Source organism: Theropithecus gelada, chromosome 1 (genome assembly GCF_003255815.1).
Source record: "Theropithecus gelada isolate Dixy chromosome 1, Tgel_1.0, whole genome shotgun sequence".
NCBI lineage: Eukaryota > Metazoa > Chordata > Mammalia > Primates > Cercopithecidae > Theropithecus > Theropithecus gelada.
Window position 1 is genome coordinate 140,514,328 of NC_037668.1, and position 17,340 is coordinate 140,531,667.

At 37.0% G+C, this 17,340-nt stretch overlaps 1 protein-coding gene across 1 annotated transcript in view; it reads right to left on the minus strand.

Annotated features, from left to right (window-relative positions):
• The window catches only part of DNAH14 (dynein axonemal heavy chain 14), a 507,005-nt gene that overhangs the window by 293,222 nt on the left and 196,443 nt on the right, over window positions 1-17,340 (minus strand). The window contains exons 32-35 of the mRNA XM_025393377.1: window positions 11,097-11,165; window positions 10,278-10,464; window positions 9,325-9,401; window positions 3,994-4,156 (exon numbers count right to left, since the gene is read on the minus strand). Coding sequence (XP_025249162.1) covers window positions 3,994-4,156; window positions 9,325-9,401; window positions 10,278-10,464; window positions 11,097-11,165 — 496 coding nt within the window. The remainder of the gene's footprint in view (window positions 1-3,993; window positions 4,157-9,324; window positions 9,402-10,277; window positions 10,465-11,096; window positions 11,166-17,340) is intronic.

Here is a 17,340-nt window from a genome sequence, read left to right on the forward strand (position 1 = left end):
GGAGAGGATGTGGAGAAATAGGAACACTTTTACACTGTTGGTGGGATTGTAAACTAGTTCAACCATTATGGAAAACAGTATGGCGATTCCTCAAGGATCTAGAACTAGATGTACCATATGACCCAGCCATCCCATTACTGGGTATATACCCAAAGGATTATAAATTATGCTGCTATAAAGACACATGCACACGTATGTTTATTGCAGCACTATTCACAATAGCAAAGACTTGGAATCAACCCAAATGTCCATCAGTGACAGATTGGATTAAGAAAATGTGGCACATATACACCATGGAATACTATGCAGCCATAAAAAAGGATGAGTTTGCGTCCTTTGTAGGGACATGGATGCAGCTGGAAACCATCATTCTTAGCAAACTATCACAAGAACAGAAAAGCAAACACCGCATGTTCTCACTCATAGGTGGGAACTGAACAATGAGATCACTTGGACTCAGGAAGGGGAACATCACACACCGGGGCCTATCATGGGGAGGGGGGAGGGGGGAGGGGGGGGGGGGGAGGGATTGCACTGGGAGTTATACCTGATGTAAATGACGAGTTGATGGGTGCAGCAGACCAACATGGCACAAGTATACATATGTAACAAACCTGCACGTTATGCACATGTACCCTACAACTTAAAGTATAATAATAATAAATAAATTAAAAAAAAAAAAAAAGAAGTGAAACATCTCTATAACGAAAACTATAAAACAGTGAAATTGAAGAAGACAACAAAAAATGGAAAGATATTCCATGTTCATGGATTGCAAGAATCAATATTGTTAAAATGTTCATACTACCCAAAACAATCTACAGATTCAATGCAGTCCTATCAAAATACCAATGATATTCTTCACAGAAATAGAAAAAAACAATTCTAAAATTTACATGGAATCACAAACAACCCAGAATAGCTAAAGCTATCCTGAACAAAAAGAACAAACTGGAGGAATCACATTACCTGACTTCAAATTATACCTCAGAGCTATAGCAACCCAAATAGCATGGTCTTGGCAGAGAAAGAGACACACAGACCAATGGAAAAGACCAGAAAATAGACACAAAGACCAATATCCACATAGACCAATGGAACAAAACAGAAAACCCAGGAACAAATACACATACCTGTGGTGAACTCATTTTCAACAAAGGTGTCAGGAACGTACTTCAATAAATGGTGCTGGGAAAACTGGATATCCACATGCAGAAGAATGAAACTAGATCCCTATCCCTTGTCATATATAAAAATCAAATAAAAATGGATTAAAGTCTTAAATCTAAGACCTCAAATTATGAAACTATTAACAAGAAAACATTGGGGAAAATGTCTAGGACATTGGTCTGGGCAAAAATTTCTTGAGTAATACCCTACAAGCACAGGCAACCAAAGCAAAAATGGGTAAATGGAAACACATCAAGTTAAAAAGCTTCTGCACGGCAAAGGATGCAATCAACAAAGTGAAGAGACAACCCACAGAATGGGAGAAAATATTTACAAACTACCGATCTGACATGGAATTGGTAACCAGAATATATAAGGAGCTCAAACAACTCTATAGGAGCAAATCTAATAATCCAATAAAAAGTGGATAAAAGATTTGAATAGACATTCCTCAGAAGAAGACAGAAGACTTAGAAATAGCAAATGGGTAATGAAAAGATGCTCAAAATTATTGATCATCAGAGAAATACAAATCAAACTACAATGAGATATCCTCTCACCCCAGTTAAGACGGCTTATATCCAAAAGAGAGGCAATAACAAATGCTGGTGAGGACGTGGAGAAAAGGGAACCCTCATACATTGTGGTTGGAAATGTAAATTAATACAACCACTATGGAGAACAGTTTGGAGGTTGGTCAAAAAAACTAAAAATAAGGCTACCATATTATCCAGCAATCCCACTGCTGGGTATATACCCCAAAGAAAGAAAATCAGATATCGAAGACATATCTGCATTCCATGTTTTTTGCAGTACTGTTCACAATAGCCAAGATTTGGGGGCAACCTAAGTGTTCATCAACAAATGACTGGATAAAGAAAATGTGGTACTTACACACAAAAACACTATTCACCCACACAAAACAATGAGATCCTGTCATTTGCAACAACATGGATGGAATTGGTCATTACGTTAAGTGAAATAAGCCAGGCACAGAAAGACAAACATTGCATGTTCTCACTTACCTGTGCAACTTAAAAATAAAAACAATTAAACTTATGGAGATACAGAGTAGAAGGATGGTTACCAGAGGCTGGGCAGGGTAGTGGGGAAGTGGGAGGAAAGTGGGGATGGTTAATGTGCACAAAAAAAAAAAAAAAAATAGAATGAATAAGACCTAGTATTTGATATCACAACAGGATGAATATGAATATGAAAAATGACTATGAAATTCCTACATATCTGAACTTATGGTATATATAACTAAAGCAGCACTTAGAGGGAATTTGAAAATCTTACAAGCTTATATTAGTAAAAAGAAGAAGAAAATAAATGAATTAGACTTCTTACTAAAAAAGCTGGAAACAGAATAAAAACACAAAACCCAGAAGAATAAGGATATTTTAAAAGTTTAAAACAGATACCAAAGAGTTTGGAAACAGAAAAAAGATACATTAAATGAATAGAAAGAAGGCTAGTTTTTTGAGAAAAAATAATATATCAGATAAACTGTTAGATGATGTAATCAAGGAAGAAAACACAAATTAGGAAAATAAGAAATGATTGAGCAAATAATCTCAGAAACATGAAACTGAAAGAATCTTAAGATAATCTTAAGATAATTTGTTCAACTCTATATTCATATTTTAAAACTTGAATGAAACGGGAGTATCTGTCTTATTTAACAAAATTGATACTAGAAGAGACATAAATTTTGAATTCATAAATTTTAGATTTAATTTTATAGATTAGAACCATGAAAGAGCTTTCCTCTCATAACTCCTGGTCCAGATGGTTTTCAAGGCAGTCTTTCAAACTTTCCTACATCACCTAATGAATGGTCTTTCTGTGTGTGTAAGTTTTTCATGTGTGCTCAGAAATAATATGAATTCTGTGCTTGTTGTGTATAAAGTTACGTACATGCCCTATTAGTTATATTTAAAGAACAAATAATTATGAAGTGGTTTGTTTTCTAAATAAATTTTAAAAATATTTTTTTGAAGACAGGTTGGGTTTCAGGGAAAGGAATCAACATGTTTAATGGCCTGAGACCTGATAAAATCCTGGAAAAGTTAGAGAACAGAAGCTCAAGGTAGAAAGAACAGGGAAGAAAGGAAGAGATGGAGGAAGGAAGAACAGGATATACTGAAAAGACAACCTGGTCCAGCAGATTGTGAAGGGCATTATATGCCAAAATACTTAATTTCAATTTTGTACTGCAGGCAACATTAATCCAACAGTTGCTTTGCTAACGTGATCAAATGTATATTTTAGGAAAACAACTCTGGTGGCCATATGGGAAAATATTGGAATGCAGGGTGTGGCAGGAAGCTATGTAAAAATATTAACAAGAGACATTGAGTTCTTACCTAAACTAAGGCAATGACTGTGAGGCTATAGACATAAAAGAAACAACAAAGGTCTTCATCATTATAATATGTAATTTTAATAATTACAAAATATTTACAATTTAAGTTTTTTCATAACGCTGATCTAATTTGATTCTCTAGGCACCCTTTCAAAGTGGGAAGAACAGAAACTATTATCCTTATTTCAAAAGATGAAAAAATTGAGAAACAAAATATATAATGATCATCCTTGCCTAAAGGTACACAGTTCATTCTTATTTCCATTAGGACATAATATACTGAAAGCTCTTTTTTTCCCCAAGGGGCACTATATATCTCCAAGTGTTTTTATCCCCTCAATTACCACATGAATACGTAATTTAGGAAGAACTGTAATATTTTTAATCCACATCTAGTTTCGTAATTGATATTCCACATCCAAATAAGCGGTGATGATTTTCAAAGGTCTTTTTACCTCCAAGGCAAGTTGATTTACTTTTAAAACTGTCACTTCTGGAAAAATATCTCCTATAATATTTTCAAAAAGTGGAACATCTTCAGGAGGACATTTTGGCAAACTAGCTTCTCTTATAGCCTCGATAACAATCAAGGTTTCATCTGCTTCAGAAAGATTGTCACTGGTATCACTTTAATGGCAGAAGAAAACAAACATAGAGAACAAATTAGCAAGTCTGCTTTGCAAGACATTAAAGACCGCTAACATTCTTTTTTAGGGGTGGCTATTCCAACGTCCTTCCCTCCTCTTTCTCACTGGATAGCAGCCATATGGTTTGGGTGGAATTAATAAGATCCCCAGCTCCAGAAATAGGCTCTGACTGGTCTAGAACAATAAGAGCAACACCAATCCCCAGACACCGAATCAGGGAAAGTTACTATATCAGTAAGGGTTTTTAGTTGCAAATAACAGAAATGAATTTAGGCTAATGTAAACTAAAAAAATAACACACTGATTTATTTAAAAATCTCTAGGAGGGCCAGAACTAGGCTTGCAAGCTATCCAGCTGAGAACAATGGCCAAAATCATCTACGGAACTAGTCTTATGAAAACATGTCTGTCATCATCAATGGATCCCGATAGCAGTGACTGTCATACCAATACATGACTGATGCTGGCACTAGAACTGTTCACTACCTCTGCTATTTCTGGTAAATGGCTATAGCTACTGCCACTGCTGTCACCCTCAGCAGAATGGTCTCTGTGTGTATCCATTTCTTTTTTCACTAGCTTCAGGTTCAGATTCTAATGCAGCTGTGTCTGACTTGCCAAGGTTGTATGTCAAAGCCACAGTTACAAGAGAGTTTGGAAAATCAAGTATATGGCATAACAAATATTCACTAAAGTAACATAACCTCAGCTCTAGTCAATCAGTCTATCGCAGTCACTTGGACACAGCGACTCAAGGGTAGACAAGTGATGAGTCCACTCAGAGTAAAATTCAGGCCTTTAGTTCAGTAATATGGACAGCCCCAGTTATTATTAGAAGGTATCATGCCACCAAAAACGAAGCCAGCCTGAAAGCAAGCCAGTGTATGGAGGACTGCAGTACTGAGAATATCTCAGACAAATTAAACTGAAACCTTAGTCAAAGTGATCATACTCTGCTCCATCTCTGGATTTTCTGATTGGATAAAAACAACAGTTCCCTCTACTATTTAAGCCAAATTGAGTTTTCTGTTAATCATAACAAAAGCTTACTAAGTTATACTACATATGTTACTCTATAATAACAATATTTCACATATTAAACACTTCAGCATATATTGTATAAACATGTAATCAGAAGAAAAATAACTATACATGCTATGATACCATATTAGAGATAGAAAGGAAGAGATAGAAACCGTTCCCTGCAAAGGTGTCCAAACATTTATCATTTCTTTGTGAGAACATTCAAAATCTTCTTTTCAGGTTATTTTGAAATATATAATACTGTTAACTACATATAGTCACCTTACACTGCAATAGAACTGAAAACATTCCTCCTATCTGTAATTTTGTACTGATTGTATTCCTATAACCACTCCATTATTACAATGGGAGAGTTATATTGGGTTGGAATTGACTTTAGTCATTTACATTTCCCTGAGAATACCTCGTTGAGTCTTCTGAATGTATTTTGGCAAAGAGAGGGCAAGAGTCCACTTGAAGTCAAAGGGAGGGGGCGACATCAGAATGGAAAAGGGTTCCAGACTTTATTGCTGGGGTCCTAGGGAATGACAATGGCCTTTTAATATTTGTTTTCAAGACAGATCTTGCTTTATCTTAAAGGAAAATGAAAAAAATCAGGGAAGACCAATATGTCTGGTAGTAGGGCAAGTGTTAAATATACATATGGAGAGAAAATAGCTTAAATAAAATATTATAATATTGTTACAATATGCTGTTACTGGACAAAGGTAGCACCTCATTAAAATATTACAAAAAAGAGTAATTTTGGAAACGGCATGTGAAATTACCAATGGGTCTATCTGTCATAGCTTAAGAATAAATAATGAAAGCTTTAGATTAATGTCAACATCTAACTAAAATTTAAGAATAAGATACCTAATGTAACTTTGTTGCACCCATTATGATTGTCTTCATGATACCACTTTTTTGGAATTAGTTGAGACCCACTTTGTGGCCCAACATTGTGGTAAGGACCATAAATCTTTTAAGTGGATACTTGAAGAGATGTTAATTCTCTAGATGTTGCCAAGAAAATCTTTCCTACCACAAGGGTCTTGGACTTAAGCTATTGTATAATTAGTTTGTTTTCTAAACAAAAAGATTTGGAAAATTATTTTAAAGGAAAGAGGGAGAAAACTGCTTCTTTCCCTTAAAAGAAAAAAAATGCCCCCTACAAAGGCACATTCACTTTTTAATCCCCAGAATCTGAATATTATTTAATATGGCAAAAGAGGTGATTGAGAATTTTAAGAGGAGCTTATCCTAGAGTATCCAGATGTAAATAAAATCACACGTATCCTAACAAGAGACAAAGAGATGCAGGGACACACAGAGGAGTGGGTGATGTGACGATGTGTTTACCTTTGAGTCACTGTGTCCAAGTAACTGCCATACACTGATTGACTAGAGCTAAGGTTATGTAACTTTAGTGACTATTTGAAAACGTTAGGTTTCCTGTAATTTGAAGGAACAATAACAGATTAGAGTGCTGTGGTCATAAGCCAGGAAATGCAGGCAACCACCAGAAGCTGGAAGAGGCAAGAAATGGAATCTGCCCAAGAGTCTCTGGAGAGAAAGCAGCCCTACCCACAACCTGGATGTCAGACTTCTGGCCGCAGGTCTTGTGAGGAAATACTTTTCTGTTATTTTAAGACACAACTTTGTCATAATTTTATAAGGCAGCCCAAGGATATTAATACACTGCTTTCTGTTTTAATTTAAACACCCTGAAAGTATATTTGAGAATTAACATTAAGTTCTTCCAACATGATCTAGAAAGAAAAAGTAGAAATAAAAGGGAGGGATGAATTACTATGCTAGGGAAATGAGACAAATTTGTAGTATTCTTGGGTGGCTAAGAAATATGGTCAGAGGCCTTAGGAAGAATAGGGTGGGACAGAAGGAAAGGAAGGGACAGGGAAGGGAAGAGGAAACAGGTAAGAACAATACTTATTATTTTGGTGTCAAGAAGGGTGAAGAAACTTTCAAAAAGTAAAATTGTCTAATATTAATTTTTTGGTTGTTCACTGTGCTTTACTCTGATAACAAAAAATTCATCAACCCTCTTAAAATATAGTCATCTTCATACAATCACATGGCTTCTGTGGTGCTTTAAAGGAATCAAAGAAATGGAGCTGTCACATTTAGGGCAGCACAGACTAGAGAGAAGGGAGCTGCTTTCAGTGGCAGGAGACAGTTTCCTGTATACTGGAAATGGAAACTCTAATTGAAGGGTGTCCATGAGAACTTTAGATTTCCTGTCATTTGAAGACAATCAAATGCTTTGAATGGAGAGCAGTACTACTTTCACTGGAATACTTATGTAAAGAACTAGGTGACTATAGGACTATAAAATCCAGAGGACTTGAGGACATCAGGGAGCTATACTTGAGTTTCATATATGAGTGCTATTTATCTTTATTAAAAAATCATAAAACATTTAACAACAGACACCTATTTACATGCCATCAATATTATACAGGCCATTTTGCAGTATATGCCTCAGTTCTTTTATTTTTAAGAAATAAATTATTACAGCTTTATCCCCTATCCTTTGCTCTCTTTTTTTTATTGTATGTGTATGTATCTGTAAGCAATCCATATTATTATGTTTTAAAAGGGAAATAGTTAACATGTTGATATATCCTTTTGCAACATATTTATCTTTTTATTTCATTTTAAATAGGCAGTACAAGAATATAGCCCCAATCATACCAATATGAAAAGGTATATCTTGTCCCTTTCTACCCAGAAAGGAAAAAGCATGTCCGCTTCCCTATAGTTTCACCAAGGTTTTGCCCAACTTTGTATTTTTGCCCATCTGTTAAGGGAAAAACAGAATTTCAGTGTCATTTTAATTTGCATTCTTTCATTATGAGTGGGGTTGAGTGTATTTTCATATACTTAAGGCACTTTTATATTTCTTTTTCCAAGAACTATCTGTTGATGTCTTTTGCCCATTTTCCTATTGATTTTTTCCCCAAATGTTTAGAAAATCTTCATATATTAAGAGGATAAGCTATGTGTAATATGAGTTACAATTTTTTCGCTAGTTTATCAATTGTCTTTTGACTTCAAAAAACGTACTTTTGACCATTTATAAATCTTTTCTGTTGTGGATTCTAGATTTAGAGTCTTGGTTTTAAAGATCTTCCATACTTCAAGAACAAAGGACATTTGTTTCTTCAAATACATTTAAATTTTTTACATTTAAATTATTTTATCCTTTTAGAGTTTATCCTAGTAAATGATGTGGACAATGGTTCCAACTTGATCGTTATCCTGATGGCTGCTTAGTTTTCCCAGAAGCATTCATTAAAAAGTCTATTCTTCCCCATGGATTTATGATATAATAAATGCCCAAAGCATATAGTTCTATTTTTGGACCTTCTATACTGTTCCAATGGTTTGCTTTTCTACTCATGAGCCAGTACCACAGTGTTTTAATTATTGAAGCTTTGTTATATGTCTTAATACATAAAGGGATATCTCCCCTTCATTGCTCTTGCTTTTTAATATTTTTCTAGCTAGTCTCATTTTTCCATGTGAACTTTAGGACCAGCTTGCCTAAAAACAAGCAAATTAACAAACTAAATATCCTTTTAATATTTTACTGAGATTGCATTTCCATTTGTAAATTAATGTTTAGAGTATTTAAATCATTATGATGTTAAGTCCTTTAAGATGTTATGATTTTATTAATGTGGTATATTATTTCATTTAAATACATTTTCATTTTTTTCAATCCTGTTTTAAAGTTTTCCTCATTTGGATTTTACACATTTGTCACATAGGTATATTCATATAGGCTTTACATTTCTCATTGAGTTATTGTTCTTCTAAATGAGGTCTTTTGTTCTAGTGTATCTTTTATTATGTAAAATACTTTTTTTTTTTTTTTTTAAAGAATAGGCTCTCTACTGGGAAAAAGTACTCTGATTTTGTGCATTTTTTCTTACTCTTCCTTCATATTCTTAAATAATCTCTGCCTTACTTTACTATGACAGTCTAGGGGGCTCCTTGTTTTAACTTGGCATCATCACCTGTAATTCTACAAATTATTTTCCCAGCAATATATAACTGCCCTTTGACCTAACAATTCAAAATTCAACTGACCATTTAAACTCCCGTTTCTTCGTTCCAGCCATTATTAAAACTATCTTCAGAGATCTCAAGCCAAAATTATAATGATCCTATCAAACATTAAAATATTTGAATTATTAAAGTTTCTAAAGAAAAAATGTGAAAACAAATGCATACAGTATATAGGTAAATTACAGGTAATCTATGCTATGCAGGGAAACAGTGATATGAATCCAAAAAACCCTTGGTTATACTGCTAATGCTCTCATTTATCTCCCAGAGTGATGCTCCTAAAGTCTCACTCTTAAAGACTAACAAATATTAAAGGTGTTAAGAAATATCAGTATCTGAATTAAGTTTTCTTTGAACTAGAATGAGATAAATTGAAAGAAAATTAAAAGAGGAGGACTTTTGGAGAAAATGTGGTTAGCTGTCCAAACCATTTTGCATTAGCAACAAATACTCTGGCATATGCTAGAACAATAATTGTCAAAGTGTAGAACCTAGATCAGCAGCATCAGTAACAGTTTAGAACTTGTCTGAAATACAAATTCTTGAACCCCACACCAGATGTACAGAATTAGAAACTCAGGAGTAAGGCCCAGCATTTTGTGTTTTAACAAATCCTCCAAATGATTCTGGTATAGAATAAAGTTTGAGAATAATTGCTCTAGATATTAACTTCCTTGTATGGAAAAAAATAGTCCATAATTTAAAAATAACAAATGCTCAATTACTCTTTCCGGATCTTGGAGGAAAGACTTAGAATCTTGAATGATTTTACAGTTTGCCTTATATGAAGCTCATACATGGACTTTACATGTTGACGGAAATTCTAGTTCCATTATTTTGATGTGTTGATAGGAATTCTAGCTCCCTTCTTTGGTATAGTCCCAGGTCATCCCTGGACCAATACCAGAAAAGTATTACTTAAAGTTATTTTTATATAATCACCTTTAAATATTTTGAGAAAAGTAGCTATTTACCTGTTGTGAGAGCTGTTTGCACGCTAATTCATAAAGGTTAGTTAACTTTTCAGAGAGTGACTTTGCAGATTTGAAACCAAATGAAAACAATATTATTTCAGCAATCATTTGATAATGGGGCACCATCATTGCCACTGGGCGAAACAGAGATTTTAAGTTATCTGGGAGCTCTACTCCACCTTTGTATCTGAAGAGGAAAAGAAAAACAAACAATAAAAACACCACTTTTCAATTTTTCAAATAAGGAATCACATACTTTTCCCCAAAATAATCATATTGGTGTTCTATGTGACCTTTATCTGAAAATTAGTTTATAAGATAGTTTTTATTGTAACCTTTCATCTTACAGAGCTTCTTGGTTTATCATATTTTCTTCCTGTTCCTCCTCCCACAATTTACCTCATATTAGTTCCCTCTGATTCTCTGGACTATTACAGCATTCAATCAGATATTTACTGAATCTGCCCAACCTCGACTCCCTGCAACCACTATTGTCTTATTCCTCCTGCCACTCTCATCAGTTTTTCTGCCTGTGTCTTCTTTGTGAAAAACTGCTGACCCTTTTTCCTTTCTCTCTGGGTATTCATGAAGTAAAAATATGTCTTCATCAGTAGCTTAATGAATGTGAGATTATCCTTATCCATATGAACAGGTGCAGAGTACAGCTGTTCATAAATGGTGTGGGGAATGGAAGTGTTCAGAGGATGATGGAGGCAGATGCATGGACAGATGCAAATGTCAAGCAACTCCATCTGTAGATAAGATTTAAGAAAATGATTTTTGTCTGTGTCTGTTCCCACTATATTCAATGATACTCACCTGGGATTCATGGTGATAAATACTGCACAAGACATATTGATACGAATTTCTTTTCCTTCCAGTACAAATCTAAAAGACATTATAGTATTCATCACTAGCACTGTTTTCTCTAGTTCAAAGTATGTTTTTTTAAATTTATTTATTATTATTATTATACTTTAAGTTCTAGGGTACATGTGCATAACGTGCAGGTTTGTTACATATGTATACTTGTGCCATGTTGGTGTGCTGCACCCATCAACTCGTCAGCACCCATCAACTCGTCATTTACATCAGGTATAACTCCCAATGCAATCCCTCCCCCCTCCCCCCTCCCCATGATAGGCCCCGGTGTGTGATGTTCCCCTTCTCCAGTCCAAGTGATCTCATTGTTCAGTTCCCACCTATGAGTGAGAACATGCGGGGTTTGGTTTTCTGTTCTTGTGATAGAACAGAATGATGTTTTCTGTTGATGGTTTCCAGCTGCATTCATGTCCCTACAAAGGACACAAACGCATCCTTTTTTATGGCTGCATAGTATTCCATGGTGTATATGTGCCACATTTTCTTAATCCAATCTGTCACTGATGGACATTTGGGTTGATTCCAAGTCTTTGCTATTGTGAATAGTGCCACAATAAACATATGTGTGCATGTGTCTTTATAGCAGCATGATTTATAATCCTTTGGGTATATACCCAGTAATGGGATGGCTGGGTCATATGGTACATCTAGTTCTAGATCCTTGAGGAATCGCCATACTGTTTTCCATAAAGGTTGAACTAGTTTACAATCCCACCAACAGTGTAAAAGTGTTCCTATTTCTCCACATCCTCTCCTGCACCTGTTGTTTCCTGACTTTTTAATGATCGCCATTCTAACTGGTGTGAGGTGGTATCTCACTGTGGTTTTGATTAGCATTTCTCTGATGGCCAGTGATGATGAGCATTTTTTCATGTGTCTGTTGGCTGTATGAATGTCTTCTTTTGAGAAATGTCTGTTCATATCCTTTGCCCACTTTTTGATGGGGTTGTTTGTTTTTTTCATGTAAATTTGTTTGAGTTCTTTGTAGGTTCTGGATATTAGCCCTTTGTCAGATGAGTAGATTGCAAAAATTTTCTCCCATTCTGTAGGTTGCCTGTTCACTCTGATGGTAGTTTCTTTTGCTGTGCAGAAGCTCTTTATTTTATTTAGATCCCATTTGTCAATTTTGGCTTTTGCTGCCGTTGCTTTTGGTGTTTTAGACATGAAGTCTTCGCCCATGCCTATGTTCTGAATGGTACTACCTACGTTTTCTTCTAGGATTTTTATGGTATTAGGTCTAACATTTAAGTCTCTAATCCATCTTGAATTAATTTTCGTATAAGGAGTAAGGAAAGGATCCAGTTTCAGCTTTCTACTTATGGCTAGCCAATTTTGCCAGCACCATTTATTAAATAGGGAATCCTTTCCCCATTTCTTGTTTCTCTCAGGTTTGTCAAAGATCAGATGGCTGTAGATGTGTGGTATTATTTCTGAGGACTCTGTTCTGTTCCATTGGTCTAGATCTCTGTTTTGGTACCAGTACCATGCTGTTTTGGTTACTGTAGCCTTGTAGTATAGTTTGAAGTCAGGTAGCGTGATGCCTCCAGCTTTGTTCTTTTGACTTAGGATTGTCTTGGAGATGCGGACTCTTTTTTGGTTCCATATGAACTTTAAAGCAGTTTTTTCCAATTCTGTGAAGAAACTCATTGGTAGCTTGATGGGGATAGCATTGAATCTATAAATTACCTTGGGCAGTATGGCCATTTTCACGATATTGATTCTTCCTATCCATGAGCATGGTATGTTCTTCCATTTGTTTGTGTCCTCTTTTATTTCACTGAGCAGTGGTTTGTAGTTCTCCTTGAAGAGGTCCTTTACATCCTTTGTAAGTTGGATTCCTAGATATTTTATTCTCTTTGAAGCGATTGTGAATGGAAGTTCATTCGTGATTTGGCTCTCTGTTTGTCTGTTACTGGTGTATAAGAATGCTTGTGATTTTTGCACATTAATTTTGTATCCTGAGACTTTGCTGAAGTTGCTTATCAGCTTAAGGAGATTTTGGGCTGAGACGATGGGGTTTTCTAAATATACAATCATGTCATCTGCAAAGAGGGACAATTTGACTTCTTCTTTTCCTAACTGAATACCCTTGATTTCTTTCTCTTGCCTGATGGCCCTAGCCAGAACTTCCAGCACTGTGTTGAATAGGAGTGGTGAGAGAGGGCATCCCTGTCTTGTGCCAGTTTTCAAAGAAAATGCTTCCAGTTTTTGCCCATTCAGTATGATATTGGCTGTGGGTTTGTCATAAATAGCTCTTATTATTTTGAGGTACATTCCAACAATACCGAATTTATTGAGAGTTTTTAGCATGAAGGGCTGTTGAATTTTGTCAAAAGCCTTTTCTGCATCTATTGAGATAATCATGTGGTTCTTGTCTTTGGTTCTGTTTATATGCTGGATTATGTTTATTGATTTGCATATGTTGAAGCAGCCTTGCATCCCAGGGATGAAGCCCACTTGATCATGGTGGATAAGCTTTATGATGTGCTGCTGAATCCGGTTTGCCAGTATTTTATTGAGGATTTTTGCATCGATGTTCATCAGGGATATTGGTCTAAAATTCTCTTTTTTTGTTGTGTCTCTGCCAGGCTTTGGTATCAGGATGATGTTGGCCTCATAAAATGAGTTAGGGAGGATTCCCTCTTTTTCTCTTGATTGGAATAGTTTCAGAAGGAATGGTACCAGCTCCTCCTTGTACCTCTGGTAGAATTCAGCTGTGAATCCATCTGGTCCTGGACTTTTTTTGGTTGGTAGGCTATTAATTATTGCCTCAATTTCAGAGCCTGCTATTGGTCTATTCAGGGATTCAACTTCTTCCTGGTTTAGTCTTGGAAGAGTGTAAGTGTTCAGGAAATTATCCATTTCTTCTAGATTTTCTAGTTTATTTGCTTAGAGGTGTTTATAGTATTCTCTGATAGTAGTCTGTATTTCTGTGGAGTCAGTGTGATATCCCCTTTATCATTTTTTATTGGGTCTATTTGATTCTTCTCTCTTTTCTTCTTTATTGGTCTTGCTAACGGTCTGTCAATTTTGTTGATCTTTTCAAAAAACCAACTCCTGGATTCATTGATTTTTGGAGGGTTTTTTGTGTCTCTATCTCCTTCAGTTCTGCTCTGATCTTAGTTATTTCTTGCCTTCTGCTAGCTTTTGAATGTGTTTGCTCTTGCTTCTCTAGTTCTTTTAATTGTGATGTTAGAGTGTCAATTTTAGATCTTTCCTGCTTTCTCTTGTGGGCATTTAGTGCTATAAATTTCCCTCTACACACTGCTTTAAATGTGTCCCAGAGATTCTGGTATGTTGTATCTTTGTTCTCATTGGTTTCGAAGAACATCTTTATTTCTGCCTTCATTTCGTGATGTACCCAGTAGTCATTCAGGTACAGGTTGTTCAGTTTCCATGTAGTTGAGCGGTTTTGATTGAGTTTCTTAGTCCTGAGTTCTAGTTTGATTGCACTGTGGTCTGAGAGACAGTTGGTTATAATTTCTGTTCTTGTACATTTGCTGAGGAGTGCTTTACTTCCAATTATGTGGTCAATTTTGGAATAAGTGTGATGTGGTGCTGAGAAGAATGTATATTCTGTTGATTTGGGGTGGAGAGTTCTATAGATGTCTATTAGGTCTGCTTGCTGCAGAGATGAGTTCAATTCCTGGATATCCTTGTTAACTTTCTGTCTTGTTGATCTGTCTAATGTTGACAGTGGAGTGTTGAAGTCTCCCATTATTATTGTATGGGAGTCTAAGTCTCTTTGTAAGTCTCTAAGGACTTGCTTTATGAATCTGGGTGCTCCTGTATTGGGTGCATATATATTTAGGATAGCTAGCTCTTCGTGTTGAATTGATCCCTTTACCATTATGTAATGGCCTTCTTTGTCTCTTTTGATCTTTGATGGTTTAAAGTCTGTTTTATCAGAGACTAGGATTGCAACCCCTGCTTTTTTTTGTTCTCCATTTGCTTGATAGATCTTCTTCCATCCCTTTATTTTGAGCCTATGTATGTCTCTGCGTGTGAGATGGGTCTCCTGAATACAGCAGACTGATGGGTCTTGACTCTTTATCCAGTTTGCCAGTCTGTGTCTTTTCATTGGAGCATTTAGTCCATTTACATTTAAGGTTAATATTGCTATGTGTGAACTTGATCCTGCCATTATGATATTAACTGGTTATTTTGCTCGTTAGTTGATGCAGTTTCTTCCTAGCCTGGATGGTCTTTACATTTTGGCATGTTTTTGCAATGGCTGGTACCGGTTGTTCCTTTCCATGTTTAGTGCTTCCTTCAGGGTCTCTTGTAAGGCAGGCCTAGTGGTGACAAAATCTCTAAGCATTTGCTTATCTGTAAAGGACTTTATTTCTCCTTCACTTATGAAACTTAGTTTGGCTGGATATGAAATTCTGGGTTGAAAATTCTTTTCTTTAAGAATGTTGAATATTGGCCCCCACTGTCTTCTGGCTTGTAGAGTTTCTGCCGAGAGATCTGCTGTTAGTCTGATGGGCTTCCCTTTGTGGGTAACCCGACGTTTCTCTCTGGCTGCCCTTAAGATTTTTTCCTTCATTTCAACGTTGGTGAATCTGGCAATTATGTGTCTTCTCGAGGAGTATCTTTGTGGCATTCTCTGTATTTCCTGGGTTTGAATGTTGGCCTGCCCTACTAGGTTGGGGAAGTTCTCCTGGATGATATCCTGAAGAGTGTTTTCCAACTTGGTTCCATTTTCCCCCTCACTTTCAGGCACCCCAATCAGACGTAGATTTGGTCTTTTTACATAATCCTTCTTTACTTCTTGAAGGCTTTGTTCATTTCTTTTTCTTCTTTTTTCTTTTGGTTTCTCTTCTCACTTCATTTCATTCATTTGATCCTCAATCGCTGATACTCTTTCTTCCAGTTGATTGAGTCAGTTACTGAAGCTTGTGCATTTGTCATGTATTTCTCATGTCATGGTTTTCATCTCTTCCATTTCGTTTATGACCTTCTCTGCATTAATTACTCTAGCCATCAATTCTTCCACTTTTTTTTCAAGATTTTTAGTTTCTTTGCGCTGGGTACGTAATTCCTCCTTTAGCTCTGAGAAGTTTGATGGACTGAAGCCTTCTTCTCTCATCTCGTCAAAGTCATTCTCCGTCAAGCTTTGATCCGTTGCTGGCGATGAGCTGCGCTCCTTTGCCGGGGGAGATATGCTCTTATTTTTTGAATTTCCAGCTTTTCTGTCCTGCTTTTTCCCCATCTTTGTGGTTTTATCTGCCTCTGGTCTTTGATGATGGTGACGTACTGATGGGGTTTTGGTGTAGGTGTCCTTCCTGTTTGATAGTTTTCCTTCTAACAGTCAGGACCCTCAGCTGTAGGTCTGTTGGAGATTGCTTGAGGTCCACTCCAGACCCTGTTTGCCTGGGTATCAGCAGCAGAGGCTGCAGAAGATAGAATATTTCTGAACAGCGAGTGTACCTGTCTGATTCTTGCTTTGGAAGCTTCCTCTCAGGGGTGTACTCCACCCTGTGAGGTGTGGGGTGTCAGACTGCCCCTAGTGGGGGATGTCTTCCAGTTAGGCTACTCAGGGGTCAGGGACCCTCTTGAACAGGCAGTCTGTCCCTTCTCAGATCTCAACCTCTGTGTTGGGAGATCCACTGCTCTCTTCAAAGCTGTCAGACAGAGTCGTTTGCGTCTGCAGAGGTTTCTGCTGCTTTTGTTGTTGTTTAGTTGTGCCCTGTCCCCAGAGGTGAAGTCTACAAAGACAGGCAGGTTTCCTTGAGCTGCTGTGAGCTCCACCCAGTTCGAACTTCCCAGCGGCTTTGTTTACCTACTTAAGCCTCAGCAATGGCGGGCGCCCCTCCCCCAGCCTCGCTGCTGCCTTGCGGTTAGATGGCAGACTGCTGTGCTAGCAATGAGGGAGGCTCCGTGGGCGTGGGACCCTCTCGGCCAGGTGTGGGATATAATCTCCTGGTGTGCCCGTTTGCTTAAAGCGCAGTATTGGGGTGGGAGTTACCCGATTTTCCAGGTGTTGTGTGTCTCAGTTCCCCTGGCTAGGAAAAGGGATTCCCTTCCCCCTTGCGCTTCCCAGGTGAGGCGATGCCTCGCCCTGCTTCAGCTCTCGCTGGTCAGGCTGCAGCAGCTGACCAGCACCGATTGTCCGGCACTCCCTAGTGAGATGAACCCAGTACCTCAGTTGAAAATGCAGAAATCACCGGTCTTCTGT